The 16014-nt window shown below is 52.8% G+C and overlaps 1 protein-coding gene across 2 annotated transcripts; it reads left to right on the top strand.

Annotated features, from left to right (window-relative positions):
* Positions 1–2466: 2466 nt before the first annotated feature.
* Positions 2467–14448, top strand: HJV (hemojuvelin BMP co-receptor). 2 transcript variants are annotated; one of them, XM_084866990.1, is made up of 5 exons: positions 2467–2613; positions 3197–3367; positions 3826–4006; positions 4389–4936; positions 8559–14448. In XM_084866990.1, the coding sequence occupies exons 3-5, from the start codon at positions 3910–3912 to the stop codon at positions 9174–9176; spliced, it is 1263 nt and encodes a 420-aa protein (XP_084723116.1). In that variant the 5' UTR covers positions 2467–2613; positions 3197–3367; positions 3826–3909; the 3' UTR covers positions 9177–14448. The 2 variants fall into 2 exon arrangements, with proteins under 2 accessions (XP_084723116.1, XP_084723115.1); XM_084866989.1 differs by lacking the exon at positions 3197–3367.
* Positions 14449–16014: the final 1566 nt, after the last annotated feature.

Consider the following 16014-nt stretch of genomic DNA (forward strand, 5'->3'; position numbering starts at 1 on the left):
GTCAATATTTTGGTTGAAATGTTGTACTATAATGTCACAACATGTCACCACTGTGAGGGTAGGGGAAGCTAAGAAAAGAACACTCAGATCTCTCTATTATTCATTACAAATGCATATAAGGCCATCATTACCCCACCTGAAACTGGTTACTTCTCCAAGGACTTCCTTCAGTGGGAAATGGCATTGGACAGCTCAGTGTGAACAACAGCATGAACATTGCTAACGGGTCTTTGTTTCCAGGCCTTTTAAAGATAAAGTTAGGAAATGGGATAAAAACACCATGAGCTCCGAATTATATTTCCAATTGAAATTCAGAATTATAACGCTTTTACTTTAACTGTATCAACTATAAATCTGTACCTCTTTGTTCTACACCAAAAATCCTGTTTCAAAAATACACTGATATTTTTATTATTTTTCATTGTTTAAAGTATTCCATATAGTAGTACATATATCTTCCCCCACCCCCATGGAGCTTCCCCCAGCCTCCACATGCCCTCATCCCCGCCTCTTGTGTCCATTGAATATACTGATACTTAACACTCATTTGTTTTACCTCACAATGCACATAGCTTCAGAACAACAATACCAACACTCCCACTACCATGGGCTGGCTTTAAAATATGTTTGCACTTCTTTTTGTCCTTAGAGTATATTCCACTTGGGACGCCACGGTCAAATTATGGTTTTAAAGTCACCTGGATAGTTTGGTTGCGGGCCTTTTACATTTTGGCAATAAAAGCCTTTACGATGTGGCCTTGTGTGGTCACGGGAAAAAGTGCATTCTTCAGAAATATCTGTATGAAGAGAAGGGTCCTTGTGGTCTCATCAATGTTTCTAGCTCTCTATCCCTCTCTGTAAAAAATCAATTATATATATATTTAAATTCTGAATTAAACGTAGAGGCAATCAATGCAATGCCTTAGTGGCCCAATGTGGAATCAGCCGTGTTAATTTCACTTGGCAAGTGCTAAGGGGTGAATGGTCCCAGAAGCCTGTGGCTGCAGAAATATGGCATGGCTAAAGTCCTGCAATATTTTATAAGGTCGCAGGATTAAGTTACTCCACAAAAGCTTTCTGAGACTCCTTTTCTCTGTTTCTCTCTCCAAGTGCCCCTCCCTTGGGAGTTAGTAATTGTCAAAAACTTCTATCCCCCCATCTTTGCCTTGGTTAGCCTCCCCACCCTCCCCCCACCTCCCCACCCCCAGCAACTCAGGAGTGTGTGTGTGAGAGAGAGAGACAGAGACAGAGAGAGAGAGAGAGAGAGAGAGAGAGAGAGAGAGAGAGAGAGAGAGAGAGAGAGGGAGAAGAGACGCTGCTGTATGAAAATGGAGGTGGTAGGGGGATAGACAGCTGCAAGGATCTGAGCTGGTGGACTGAACCCTCATCCTAAACAACTTCGAGCTCAGGTTTCTCCTCCGGACAGCTGGCTTTTCGGTCCTTCTGAAATAGTCCGCGAAGATGGGGGGGCTGTCAACTGCTTCCGCTCTGGACCTCGTTCAAAGTCAGCTCCCCCCAGCTCTGCTCTGTAGGAACAAAATGCAACATTCAATACAGCAGAGGTGAGGGTGGTGATGGGCATGGTGAACCAGAGGCACACAACTGCCCACCCTAACTTGATTTCTTTTTTACAAGTCTTTTCTTAAATATATGTTTTTAATTTTTAAAATATATTTTATTGATTTTTCACAGAGAAGATGAGAGAGGGATAGAGAGTTAGAAACATCGATGAGAGAGAAACATCCATCAGCTGCCTCCTTGCACACTCCCTACTGAGGATGTGCCCACAACCAAGGTACATGCCCTTGACTGGAATGGAACCCCGGACCTTCCAGTCCACAGACCGACGCTCTATCCACTGAGCCAAACCGGTTTCGGCGATATATTTTTTTATTGATTCCAGAGAGGAAGGGAGAGAGCTAGAGAGACAGAAACATCAATGATGAGAGAGAATCATTGATTGGCTGCCTCCTGCAAGTCCCCTACTGCTGGGGGGCGGGGGCGGGGGAGGAGATCAAGCCTGCAACCTGGGCAGGTGCCCTTGGCCAGAACTGAAGGCAGGAGAGACAATAAAACCAACAGGCTGACACTCTGTGCACTGAGCGATCCGGCTAGAGCACCACTCTAATGATAAAGGCCGGGGGCTCCTTTGTGACCCTGCTGGAAGGCTGCCTGGCGTAGGCAGTGACTGGAGTCCCAGAAGCTGGAACTGGATATTCCGAGTTGCCTGTCATCGTTCTGTCTGCCCTCCCTCCCCTACTTGGCACCCTACACCCCACATTCTTCCTAATCCTCCTACCCCTCCCAGCTCCCACACCCTACCCCCATCAAAGCTCCTGGAATTTTGGACTTAGCTATTTTTAAAACAGTCAACTCGGTAGCCACCTCCCTCCCCCCGCTCAGCTGTCCAGTGCTCCCGCCAGCCATATACTCCCCCTTCCCCCCACCCCGGCCCTTCTCTGGCTCCCTGGCCTCACTGCGGTTGCAGCAGGCCCGGGCCTGGGGGAGACATGGAGGAAGAGGCGGGGGATGCCCTGGCCGGAGCTGGCGGACAGAGTAGGCAGTCGTGGCTGGAGACCGGGATAGCAGAGTGATGTTTGATCTCTGGACACAGTAAGTCAAACGAAATTGCAATGCCTTTCATGGGCTTCTGGATTGAAGTTAGGCTTCCACAAAATGACCACAGAAACCCCTGGTCCAAAAGCTAAGACCTCTCCCCTCTCAGGGGCTCAGGTGCCCCACCTGCATTTCTCCTTCGGTCTGATTGCTCTCTGGCCTCGAGCCATTGGAGGTCTCTCGGGCTCCCCTCGGGCAGTGTAAGCTCTTTCTTCTCCGGGGTACCCCCAGGCTTCCCTCTGTAGCAGGAGTTCCCCGCGTCCCTGAGTCTGTGGTTTTCTCATCAAGGCCAAATTTAGCCTCACATGATTAGTCATGACACCCGTCCACCCTGTCCCTGCCTGGCGTGCCCTTTGCTTGGGCTTCCACGGAGGCTGGCCTGCTCATAAGTGATTTCTCCCCACGACTCTAGACCTGCCGTCCCACTCTCCCTCCTGGGATTGTGCCCCAGGCGTCCCCTTGCCCCAGGAGAGGCAGGCCCCTCCCAAGACTGAGAACTCCTGAATCTGCAGAGGGAAGGTTAACGGGAAAGGGACTCCTGGGTCGGGTTTGGAAATACTCAACGGTGGGCTCCTAACAGGTGGATGTCGCTGTGCATGCTCGGGGTGCACCCCAGGATCCGAGGAGAGAGGGGTTACCACGGCCGCTCTCTAGAACAGACGGGAAGAGATCAGTTCCCTTCTCATTTGAATATTGAGGGACGGGTGTTCTCCCGTTCCTCCTTCTTGCTGAAAATTCTGACACAAAGCGGGTAAAAGGGGAAGAATGGCCCCCGGGGGTCCCTCCTCATGGGGAGAGGCAAACCGGAGGTGTGTTCCCTAAGCACTTCCCAGCCCCTCATTCTGCCGGGGAACCTGTCATTCTGTCGGGGAACCTACTGGGATGGTTGGGTCTGCTCTGCCCCCACGACTCCTCCTCTTTGGACGCTGCTGCTGTTTCGCTCGCTCAGAATGGGGCAACACCGCGGACTCTGCCCCCCACCCCGGGCCGCTCACTGCTCCCGCCACCCACCCCCGCCCCGGGTGTTGCATAAGGGGCCTGAGTGTGGCCGCGGGGCAGGGCACAGGGGTCACAGCCACACGTACGGTGCCGGAGCCCCGTTCCCCCCACACTCCAGCCTCTCATCCTTCTCTTGACCTTCCCACACGCCCCTCACACCCTCCGGAACAGCCTTCCACTTTCCTCTCTCCCGGCGCCCCTCTCTTGCAGGACTGCCGGCCAGTCATCGTCCACTAGGTAGGACAGCCGAGGGCTGCGGAGAGCCGGAGCCTGCGGGGACCTGGCTGGATAGGTATGGGGGATCCAGGCCAGTGCCCCGGTCCCCGGTCCCCCCATGGCAGCCCCCAAACTCTAAGCACTCTCACTCTCCTGCTGCTCCTCTGTGGATATGGTAAGGAGGGGCCAGGGGAGGGTTTGGGGGGACCTAGAAGGCAGGCTGCTCTGGAGGGTGGGCGTATGAGCATGAGGGAGAGAAGAAGGGGTGCCCAGCCCCCCCCCCCACACACACACACACTCTCAGGCAGGTGCATACTGTCTCCCATCAGCTTGGGAGGAGCCCGGGAGGGACCTGGAGGGGCAGGGAAGCTGCAGCGGGCTTATCCATTCTAGCAAAACCGAGTGAGGACAGGACTAGGGGGCTGGGGCCGGGCCCTGGGAGCTTTCCGTGGTTTCAGGGAGGGCTGGCAGCCCCTGGGGAGATGTGGGGGCTGGAGGGACATCTCCGGTAGAGCGGGCTCTGGGGACCAGCTCACTCGCCCCCGCTCTGCCCCCAGCTCACTCCCAGTGCAAGATCCTCCGCTGCAACGCCGAGTACGTGTCGTCCACCCTGAGCCTCCGCGGCGGGGGCTCCCCGGGGGCGCTCCGGGGCGCGGGCGGCGGCCGGGGCGGCGGGGGCGCGGGCGGCCTGTGCCGGGCGCTGCGCTCCTACGCGCTCTGCACGCGGCGCACGGCGCGCACCTGCCGCGGGGACCTGGCCTTCCACTCGGCCGTGCACGGCATCGAGGACCTGATGATCCAGCACAACTGCTCCCGCCAGGGCCCCACGGCGCCGCCGCCCGCGCGCGGCCCGGCCCTGCCCGCCGCCGGCCCCGCCGCCCCGGACCCCTGCGACCACGCGGCGCGGTTCGCGCGGCTGCACGGCCGGCCGCCCGGCTTCCTGCACTGCGCCGCCTTCGGGGACCCGCACGTGCGCAGCTTCCAGCACCTCTTCCACACGTGCCGCGTGCGCGGCGCCTGGCCGCTGCTGGACAACGACTTCCTCTTCGTGCAGGCCACCAGCGCGCCCGTGGCGCCCGGCGCCAACGCCACGGCCACCCGCAAGGTCAGGACCGGCGCTCCCCCGCAGCCTCTGGGGGTCCCCCTACCCCCACCCCGGGCGCTGCCAGCCCAGCCCGCTGCCTCCCGGGGAGGGGGGGGCACTCCTGTGCCGTCTCCCCAACCGCCCCTCTGCCATCCCTGGTCCTGCCCCCTCTGCCAACAGCCCCTCTGCTAACCGCCCCCCTCTGCCAGCACCCGCTCCGGAACCGCCGTCCCTCGTGGGGTTCCACTCGAGCTCAGAAGCCACTGAGAACGTTGGGGAGAGGGAGCGGAGCGCCATGGGGTGCGGGGACTCTTCCTTTCCTGTGGGAGCTTCTGAGACGGAGGCCAAAAGGAGAGCGGGGACCTGAGGGAGGCCCCCCAGGCTGTTCATCAGAGCCTTGTCCCAGGCCTGGCTGGGGGAGGGGAAGGGGCAGGGGAAGGGGAGGGAGAGGGGAAGAAGGGGAAAGGGAAGAAGAAGGGGAAGAAGGGAAGGAGGGGAAGAAGGGGAAGAAGGGGAAGGAGGGGAAGAAGGGGAAGAAGAGGAAGAAGAGGAAGAAGAGGAAGGAGGGGAAGAAGGGGAAGAAGGGGAAAGGGGGAAGAAGGGGAAGAAGGGGAAGGAGGGGAAGAAGGGGAAGAATGGGAAGAAGGGGAAGGAGAGGAAGAAGGGGAAAAGGAAGAAGAAGGGGAAGAGGGGTAAGAAGGGGTAGGAGGGGAAGAAGGGGAAGAAGAGGAAGAAGGGGAAGAAGGGGAAGAAGGGGAAAGGGAAGAAGAAGGGGAAGAAGAGGAAGAAGGGGAAGAAGGGGAAAGGGAAGAAGAAGGGGAAGAAGGGGAAGGAGGGGAAGAAGGGGAAGAAGAGGAAGAAGGGAAGGAGGGGAAGAAGAGGAAGAAGAGGAAGAAGAGGAAGGAGGGGAAGAAGGGGAAGAAGGGGAAGGAGGGGAAGAAGGGGAAGAAGGGGAAGGAGGGGAAGAAGGGGAAGAATGGGAAGAAGGGGAAGGAGAGGAAGAAGGGGAAAAGGAAGAAGAAGGGGAAGAGGGGTAAGAAGGGGTAGGAGGGGAAGAAGGGGAAGAAGAGGAAGAAGGGGAAGAAGGGGAAGAAGGGGAAAGGGAAGAAGAAGGGGAAGAAGAGGAAGAAGGGGAAGAAGGGGAAAGGGAAGAAGAAGGGGAAGAAGGGGAAGGAAGGGGAAGAAGGGGAAAGGGAAGAAGAAGGGGAAGAGGGGGAAGAAGGGGTAGGAGGGGAGAAGGGGAAGAAGAGGAAGAAGGGGAAGAAGGGGAAGAAGGGGAAAAGGAAGAAGAAGGGGAAGAAGAGGAAGAAGGGGAAGAAGGGGAAAGGGAAGAAGAAGGGGAAGAAGGGGAAGGGGAAGAAGAAGGGGAAGAAGAGGAAGAAGGGGAAAGGGAAGAGAAGAAGGGGAAGAAGGGGAAGAAGAAGAGGAAGAAGGGGAAGAAGGGGAAAGGGAAGAAGAAGGGGAAGAAGGGGAAGAAGAAGGGGAAGAAGGGGAAGAAGGGGAAGAATAAGGGGAAGAAGGGGGAAAAGGGGAAAGGGAATAAGAAGGGAAGAAGGGGAAGAAGAAGGGGAAGAAGAGGAAGAAGGGAAGAAGAAGGGAGAAGAAGAGGAAAAAGGGGAAGAAGAAGGGGAAGAAGAGGAAGAAGAGGAAGAAGGGGAAGAAGGGGAAAGGGAAGAAGAAGGGGAAGAAGAGGGGGAAGAAGAGGGGGAAGAAAGGGAAGGGGAAGAAGAAGGGGAAGAAGAGGGGGAAGAAGAGGGGGAAGAAGGGGAAGGGGAAGAAGGGAAAGAATGGAAAGAAGGGGAAGAAGGGGAAGAAGGAGAAGAAGGGGGAGAAAGGGAAGAAGAGAAAGAAGGGGAAGAAGGGGAAGGGGAAGAAAAAGGGGAAGAAGGAGAAGAAAGGGAAGAAGAAAGGGAAGAAGAGGAAGAAGAAGGGGAAGAAGGGGAAGAAGGGGAAAGGGAAGAAAAAGGGGAAGAAGGGGAAGAAGAAGGGGAAGAAGGGGAAGGGGAAGAAGGGGAAGGGGAAGAAGGGGAAGAAGGGGAAGGAGAGGAAGAAGGGGAAGAGGAAGAAGGGGAGGAAGGGGAAGAAGGGGAGGAAGGGGAAGAAGGGGAAAAAGAAGGAGAAGAAGGCGAAGAAGGGGGAAAAGAAGGGGAAGAAGGGGAAGAAGAGGAAGAAGGGGAAGAAGGGGAAGAAGAAGGGGAAGAAGGGGAAGAAGGGGAAGAAGAAGGGGAGAAGGAAGAAGGGAAAGAAGAGGAAGAAGGGGAAGGGAAAGAAGGGGAAGGGAAAAGGGGGAAGAATGGGAAGAAGGGGAAGAAGAAGGGAAAGAAGGGGAAAGGCTAGAAGAAGAAGGGGAAGAAGGGAAAGAAGGGTGTGGGTCCCTTAACATGACCCGCGTGGTTCAGGGCCCACTCAGGGTCCAGTTTCTGGAGAAGGCTGCACACTAAAATGAAAAGACTGGAAAAGAGTTAATTTGGGGAAATGGGGGCCAGGTGGGAGTCCACCTTTAGGAGAGGACTACTCCATGCTCTGGCCTTTTACCATTTCTTTTATTGAGATCCTGAAACAAAGACATCTCTTAGGTGGGAAGATCCAACAACAGAAAATCAACAAGAATTTACATTTACATATGATTAACAAATTAAAGTTGTCTCAACCACCACTATCTCAACTAGATGATGAGTTAATAGCTTCGACCATTCAGAGCCATCAAGGTTGCCTAGCTCTTTCTACATTTTACTACCAGGGAACAAATGTTTGGTTTCGTTAGCCAGCTCTTTTTACATTTTACCACCAGTGACTTAACTTAGAGTCAATGAGTTAATAGCTCTGACCATTCAGAGCCATCAAGCCTGGCTAGCTCTTTTTACATTTTATTACTAGTGACAATGTTAGGTTTCGGTTCTGGCAGAAGGGGAAGAAGAAGGGGGGGGGAAGGAAAGAGTGGGAAGAAGGGGAAGGGGAAGAAGGGGAAGAAGGGAAAAGGGAAGAAGGGGGAAAAGGGAAAGAAGGGGAAGGGGAAGACAAGGAAGAAGGGGAAGGGGAAGAGGAAAGGGAAAGGGAAGAAGAGGAAGGGGAAGAAGGGGAAGAAGGGGAAGAGGAAAGGGAAAGGGAAGAAGAGGAAGGGAAAGAAGATGAAAGGGAAGGAGGGGAAGAAGGTGAAGAAAGGGAAAGAGGGGAAGAAGGTGAAGAAAGGGAAGGAGGGGAAGGGGAAGAAGAAGAGGGGAAGAAGGGAAAGAAGGGGAAGGAGGGAAAGGAGGGGAAGGGAATAAGGGGAAGGGGAAAGGGAAGAAGAGGAAAGAGAAGAAGAGAAAGGGGAAGAATGGGAAGAAGGGGAAGGGGAAGAGGAAAGGGGAAGGGAAGAAGAGGAAGGGGAAGAAGGTGAAGAAGGGGAAGGAGGGGAAGGGGAAGAAGGGGAAGGAGGGAAAAGAGGGGAAGGGGAAGAAGGGGAAGAAAGGGAAGAAGGGGAAGAAGGGAAAGGAGGGGAAGGGAATAAGGGGAAGGGGAAAGGGAAGAAGAGGAAGAAGAGGAAGGGGAAGAAGGGGAAGAGGAAAGGGGAAGGGAAGAAGAGGAAGGGGAAGAAAGGGGAGAGGAAGAAGGGAAGGGTGCCCCGCACCGGAACGAACCGCCTTCCCTCTCGCCCTGCCAGCTCACCATCATCTTTAAGAACATGCAGGAGTGCATCGACCAGAAGGTGTACCAGGCGGAGGTGGACAACCTGCCCGCCGCCTTCGAGGACGGGTCGGTCAACGGCGGGGACCGGCCGGGGGGCTCCAGCCTGTCCATCCGCTCGGCGAGCCCGGGCCGCCACGTGGAGATCCGCGCCGCCTACATCGGCACCACCGTGGTGGTGCGCCAGGCGGCCGGGCAGCTGTCCTTCGCCATCCGCGTGGCGGAGGACGTGGCGCACGCCTTCTCGGCGGAGCAGGACCTGCAGCTGTGCGTGGGCGGCTGCCCGCCGGGCCAGCGGCTCTCCCGCAGCCCCCCGGGCCCGCTGGGCGCGGCGGCGGCGCGGCGGCTGTGCAAGGAGCGGCTGCCGGTGGAGGACGCCTACTTCCACTCGTGCGTCTTCGACGTGTCCGTGTCCGGGGACCCGCGCTGGGCGGCGGCCGCGCGGGCCGCGCTGGAGGACGCGCGCGCCTTCCTGCCGGACCCGGGGCAGCTGCACCTGTTCCCCTCGGACGCCGCCGGGGCGCCCCTGTCCGCGGCCGCCCTCCCCGCCCCGCTGCTGCCCGGCCTCTGCGCCCTGTGGCTCTGCCTCCAGTAGCCAGGCCCCAGCCCTGGGCGGGGCTGGAGACGGTTTGGGGATGGAGAGGGGCAGGGGCGGCATGAAGACTCGCTGAAGGGCCCCAGCCGGCACTGGCCTGCGGACTGGAGGGTCCCGGGTTCGAGTCCGGCCAAGGGCACCTGCCCGGGTTGCAGGCTCGGTCCCCAGGAGGGGGCGTGCAGGAGGCAGCCCATGGAAGATTCTCTCTCATCATGGACGTTTCTATCTCTCCCTCCCTCTCTGAAAGAGAATCACGGCAGGAAGCAGTGGGGGCTGGGGGACACGTGAGACAATGACATTGGTCCAGAGTGAGACGAGGCTGCAGCCCAGCCGTGGAAAGGATCATAGAATAAGGGTTCTGGACCAGGTGTCTGCACTCCGGACCCCACCAGGGACTCCCTCAGCTTCCCTGGCCCCCTTTCCAGGAAGTGAACTGGCCCAGTCCATCCGGTCCTACCAGTTTAGAGGTTGGAGTGGCCCTGAGGACAGTAGAAAATGAGACTTTTAACGGGAAAGAACTGACAGGTCATTGCCCCTGAGAACACACCGGCTTCCTCTGAGGAGAGGATGGTGAGGGAAGGGGTCCATCTGGTGAACCCAGGAAGGCGATGTGCTTTGCTTTCTGGGTTCAGAAGTGAAGGTGGAGGTGGGGCAGTCTGGATCTTCGTTGAAAGGAACCTCTGCCCTTGGAGAATGGCAGGGCAGGAGAGCACCCATCACCCGCCCTGGCTGACCCGCTGTTAAAGCCGCGGGTGGCCATGGCCGCGGGGCCTGTGCGGAATGGCCTCAGGGATGCTCAGTGAGTGAGGGAAGGCGAGGTGCTCACTCCACAGAGGGCGCAGGAGCCTCAGACCCTGCTTCTGCCTCCAGTTCTCAGGCTGCGTGGGGACAGCACTGATGGGCAGGAGGGACTGAAGGTGGTGCTGTTCGCTCCATGCCACCATGCTGAGAATGCTGGTGGGGATGGGCCCGGAGAGACCCCCCCAAACAATAATGATAAGAGGGGGCAGAGGAGAGGGCATGGGAAGGGACCTTTGAAGATCCGGTGAATTGGTGAGGGCCTTCCGGGCAGTGGCAACCTGAGTTAAGCAGAGACTCACGATTCAATGAAGCCATCAGCAAAAGGCCAGTGAACTGGGCAAGACGTGAAGGCAACCAGGGCACGGAGGAAGGAGGACAGAGTGGGAAGTGCCTTGAAAGTGGAGCCAAGGAGTTAGGTTCCAATAAACTCATTACGGAGAGCTTACAGCCTGCCAGGCACTGTTCTGAATGGATGTTGCTTTGTGAATCCTCACCTGAGGAAATTTCCCCACTGCTTTTCAGAGAGTGAAAGGGAGGGAGGGAGGGAGAGAGAGAGAGAGAGAGAGAGAGAGAGAGAGAGAGAGAGAAGAAGACACATCAATTGGTCTCCTCCTGTACATACCCAACCGGGAATCGAACCCACCACCCTTCAGTGCCTGGGCTGACATGTAGCACCCGCCAGGGCTGTTCTATACACTTTTATTAGTTCATTTAATCCTCACAACTCCCTGAGGGAGGTAATATTTTCATCTCTCTTCTTACAAAAGCACCCGAGTACTGGGAGATTAGCAGGTCGCCCACAGTCATGCGGCCAGTGCATGGCAGAGCCAGACGCCGAAGCCAGGCCGTTCGGCTCTCCAGCCCTGACTGGTTAGCAACCACTACACTGTACGGGAGAGGAACCGGAGAGCCGTTTACTGTGGTCGGGGAGCCGGGCAGGAAAGGCGAGCTGTGGCGGGGCTGCCACCACAAAAGCATGGAACCCCAAAGGAGAGCGGGGTCGGGGAGCCCAAAGCGGAAGGAATCTGGTTTGTAGGAGACTGGAGAATAAAAGCTATTCCAGCTCAGTTCTCACGCTCCTCTGGACAAACTACTTAGGAGGTGGCTTCTCTTTTAGGAGGTGACTTTCATATTCAGTATGTCCCCCCTCTTCTCCTGGGCCTGTCCCTGACCTAATCAGGTGCTGACACATGTCCACCCCTCTTCTCTCAGCCTCGCCCACCTGCCTACTCTTCCCCCAGAGCACACACACACACACACACACACACTGGCTGGTGCCTGCCAGGCAGGGGCCTATCAGTCTGCCATCCACATTTCTCTGGCAATTCTCCATCCGCTATCGCCTCCTCTCCGCCTGCTCTAGGACCGCAGCCACTCGGCCAACCCATCAAAGCGCAGTCTCTCTCGTTTCTGAAATGACCTTCAGCTAATCTGAAAGCAATCTGCTCTGATGGAAGGGAATGGGAAGAAAAATATCTAGGGCTCTCCCTTCACATTCAGGGAACAGGCACTTCACTCACAACATCTTTTTAAGAAACTGCTCCTTATATTGGTTCTCTTAACTCACCAGGGTAATTTTATCCCTCAGATTTGGGAATTGCTAGTAAATTAAGAATTTTATAGCCCACTGGTGAAAGCTGGCGTTTAATGATACCTGTCAAGGAACACTGCTTCCTCGGCCCAAATTTAGGATTATCCCTGTTACCAATGCAGGACGTGAAAAGGGGTAGGTCGGCCTGCGGACTGAGAGTCCCGGGTTGGATTGTGGTCAGGAAGAGGGACCTGGGTTTCAGGCTCAATGCCCGGCCTGGCTGGTCAGCGCAGTGCAGGAGATGACCTATTGATGTGACTCCTGCACATGGAATTTTCTCTGTCTCTACCCTCCCTTCCACTCTCTCTAAAAATCAATGGAAAAAGATCCTTGGCTGGGGATTAACAACAAAAAGAGGGTGGGGGAAGGGAATCCTTCAAAAATAAACACTTGAAAAGATGCTCCACATCTTTGTCACTCGGAAATGCGAATCAAAATAAAACCACAAAGAAAAACTACTACACCCAGTTCGAAGGATTAAAATGTGAAAGACTGACCGGATCAACTGTTGGCTAGTGTGCGCTCCCAGACTCTGCGGTCGGGGAGGCAAACAGTGTCACCATTTGGCAGTTTTGTTAATAGCTAAGTGTACACCTACCATACCACTGAAGCATTCCACTCCTGAATATCGACCCAGGAGAAACGATGACGTGCTTCTGGGCAGAGCCTTGCATGGCGATGTCCACTGTGGTCTTGTTTGAAATGGCCAAGAGCGGGACACAAGCCACATGTCCCTCCGTGAGTCCATGGGGACACTGATTGTGCTAAATCCGCACAGCAGAATGCCACTGAGCAATAACATGGAATGCACTACAGATCCACGCAGCATGGCGAATTTCAAAATAATAATGCAAGCGAAAAAAGCCAACAACAACAAAAAGGAGTCCTTACATTATGCTTCCATTGACATAAAATTATAGAAAGTGCAAACTAATATATAACGACAGAACAGAGACCAATGCCTGGGGAAGGGTGGAGGGAGGGAAGGAGGGATGGCTGGTGGGAAGGAGGGATGGTTGAGCAGCAATCTATGAACCAGGAGGTCAGGGTTCAATGCCCGGTCAGGGTGCAGGCTTGATCCCCAAGGGGGGCGAGGTGTGCAACAGGCAGCCGATCAGTGATTCTCCCTCATCGTTGATGTTTCTCTCTCTTCCTCTCTCCCTCTCTCTTCCTCTCTGAAATCAATAAAAGTATTTTTTTAATGGGGTGGGGGAGAGGATGGGAGCCGGCTGGAAGAGGTTAATGCAGGGCCAAGGAGAACCTACGTAATACTTTCAACAAAGATTTTTAAAGACCAGGGTGGGGGTGGAGGTGCCAACAATAAAGACACTTTACATAAGAAAACAACAAAACGAGGGCAGGGGCATGAGGAAACATTTGGGAGTAGCATGCTTATTATCTTGAGCGTAGCAACAATTTCATATCAAAAAACATGAAATTATACACTTCCACTAGGTGTAGTTTATCATCCATCAATTATACCCAATAAAGCTGTAAGTTTTTGTTGGCAAGTGGGCAGCCCAGCTCTCCCTTTTCCTCTAGGGCAGTGTTTCCCAAACTTTTGACATATGTGTCCCCCTTCTATAATTTCCGTAACGCTGAGCACCCCTCGTACTCATGAGAACGTAGAATTAGGCACAGCTAAGCACGGTGCAGTGCATATCCCCACCAAACTCCGGTGCAACGCGGACCCCCACCAAACTCTTCCCATGCCCCTGGGGGTACGCGTACCACACTTTGGGAAACACTGCTCTGGGGGATCAGACAGAAGCTTAGGATGACCGTAGCATGGGAAGAAAGTATTATAATACAGACTAGGCTTCCCTCCTCCTGGGAAAACACAGAGAAGAAAAGGGTGATGGGGCCAGGGAAGAGAATAGCTAATCATTTTACAGTCTCTCTTCTAACTCTTGTCTCAAGGACCACATTCCTTCCTCCAGACGGTCACTCTCAGGGTCAGAGACCAGAGAAAGGACATCTATCCTGCGCCTCATAATTCTGCCTTTCCTATCTACCTACAGACAGCAGGTGGCGCTGGTGACTAAAAAGAAGTATTCGGGACGAGGAAGGTCTCCAGGAAAAAGAAAATTAAGTTCTCTGACACGTTGCCCATTTGAGAGAAAATGTTAATAATCATTTGGCAGAATTGTCATTTGAGAAATAAATTTAAGATAGGTGCATAGTACACTCGATAAGTTAAATTATTATAACTTCACAACAAACAGAGTTGTTCAAGACATAAGACAATCAAAATACACTACTTGGCTCCACATTATTTACACAGTGATGATAATGTAAACAGCCCTAGCCAGTTTTGCTCAGTGGATAGAGTGTTGGCCTGTGGACTGAAGGATCCTGGGTTCGATTCTGGTTAGGGGCATATTCCTGGGATTATAGGCTCGATCCCCAGAGGGAGGCATGCAGGAGGCAGACAATAATTCTCCCTTATCATTGATGTTTCTATCTTTCCTTCCCTCTTCCTTCCTCTCTGAAATCAATAAAAATATATAAAGATAATAATAATGTAACACTGTCTATTGATGTAGCCAAACTTGTGATATAACTCTACTGGAAGGATGAGGTACAAGAAAAGGGATGAGATGTAAAATGCTTAAAATTTCAATTACTGTAACAAAAATAGAGTAGATATGTCTAATGTTTCTAAGTTAAGAAATAAAAGAAGAAACAAATAGTTTAGAAATATAAAGTAAGTAACAGATTAAAAGCTGAAATAATTGAGATAATTCAACAGAGAGACCTGAGATGTGCTAAGTTCGGTATGTTAAATTCTATATGATTTCAACTACATTATGTTTCCTTATTTTGATTTTTCAGAGGGAGGGTATTTCCACCGTAGCCAGTCCTGAGCTTTCCCTTAACTTCTCAAACTTGTGGGCACCTCACCACTTCCCAGACCCAACCACCTCCTCCCCACCCTCCTCCTGTACTTCATGGCAAGCTCCTTCCCACGTTTTTTCTCAAGGAAAGAGAACTTCCATGCTCCAGTGAGTACAGTTCTCAAAACCAGGGCCAAGGATCTGCACCAACTAAGCTGGGAGGGAGGGGGGGAAGGACACTAGCCAATAAAAGTCCTTCCTTCATTTTCCTGCTGCTCCCAAACCAGATTATTCATCATCCTCCCAACAGTAATAGGAAGGAATAAGTTAAATATGTTTCCTGAGATAAAATGTGTGTTTGAATAGAGGGTGGGTTTTAAGAAAGAGAAAGAGAAATCAGAAAGGAAAACTAGATTCTGCCGCCCTTATGAGCTATTTTGGAATCATCCTTTGCTATTGGTTCAAAGAACAAATGATTTTAATATCAAAGGGGTTTTGTTTGTTTTCTAAATATATTTTTATTGATTTCAGAGAAAAAGAGAGAAGGAGAGGGAGACGGAGATACCATGTTTCCCCGAAAATAAGACATCCTCCGAAAATAAGACCTATTTACAGGTTTCCTTCTGAGTGAAATATAAGGCATCCCCCCAAAATAAGGCCCCCCTAGGCTAAACATGAGAGATTTGGTCCACTAATTCTGAAAGAAATGGAGTCACAAGAAATTCACCAGGAAATTCAGGAATTGGATTGTTATGATGATGTTCCAGAAGATGATGACATGATTGTCATTGAATAAATGAGTAAATTCTTGATACTGTAGGATTTACAGTTTGTCTGGTTTGTATTGACAACTACCGTACTACCGCACCGTATACAGGTAATAAATTTCCTTTATTTTCATTTAACAATAAATGTGTCCCGTATTCTTCTTCATGGAAAAATAAGACAACCCCTGAAAATAAGACCTAGCGCATCTTTGGGAGCAAAAATTAATATTAGACACTGTCTTATTTTTGGGGAAACAGGGTAGATAGATAGAATGATGCAGGCCCCCAACTGGGGATGCAGCCAACAACCAGGGCTTGTGCCCTGACCAGAATCGAACTGTGACCTCCTGGTTCATAGGTCAACACCCAATCACTGTACCATACCCAGCCTGGCTATCAAGGGTTTTGTATAGTCAGCCTTGAAACAGCCCTGTTCTTCTACTCATACCTCTAAGACACTAGTTAAATCAGATTTTTTAAAAACTAGTCAGCCTCTTCTTTTTGCCCTCCTACTCAGCCTCATCCCAGCCAAGAACTGAAAACCCGTTGCTAAAACTATAGCATCTGAAACGGAAAATGTTCTGCCGAGATTTTGTTTTCTCTTTGTGAGAAAACATCTACCACAAGCAAGCCTGCAGCCAGGGAGGAATACCATCGGCACAGTAGAAGCAACCAAAACCAGAACAATGCACTGGGCCATGCGAATAATCTGATGGGTTCCTGTTTGCCCTTCTTTAGAATCTTCGAAGCGCCTAAGCCATGCCAGGCCACAGACAATGTGGCACCTATCTTTGGGGAGCTCAGTTTAGTGGGAAGGAATAGTCAGATAAACATAATTACAA

The sequence above is a fragment of the Pipistrellus hanaki genome (genome assembly GCF_964339955.1).
Source record: "Pipistrellus hanaki genome assembly, chromosome: 18".
NCBI classification, from domain to species: domain Eukaryota; kingdom Metazoa; phylum Chordata; class Mammalia; order Chiroptera; family Vespertilionidae; genus Pipistrellus; species Pipistrellus hanaki.

Coding starts and splice junctions, on each gene's coding strand:
- HJV (XM_084866990.1), top strand. CDS start 3,910: ATGGGGGATCCAGGCCAGTGCCCCGGTCCCCGGTCCCCCCATGGCAGC. Junction 4,007..4,388: donor GCTGCTCCTCTGTGGATATG/GTAAGGAGGGGC, acceptor CTCTGCCCCCAG/CTCACTCCCAGTGCAAGATC. Junction 4,937..8,558: donor ACGCCACGGCCACCCGCAAG/GTCAGGACCGGC, acceptor TCGCCCTGCCAG/CTCACCATCATCTTTAAGAA.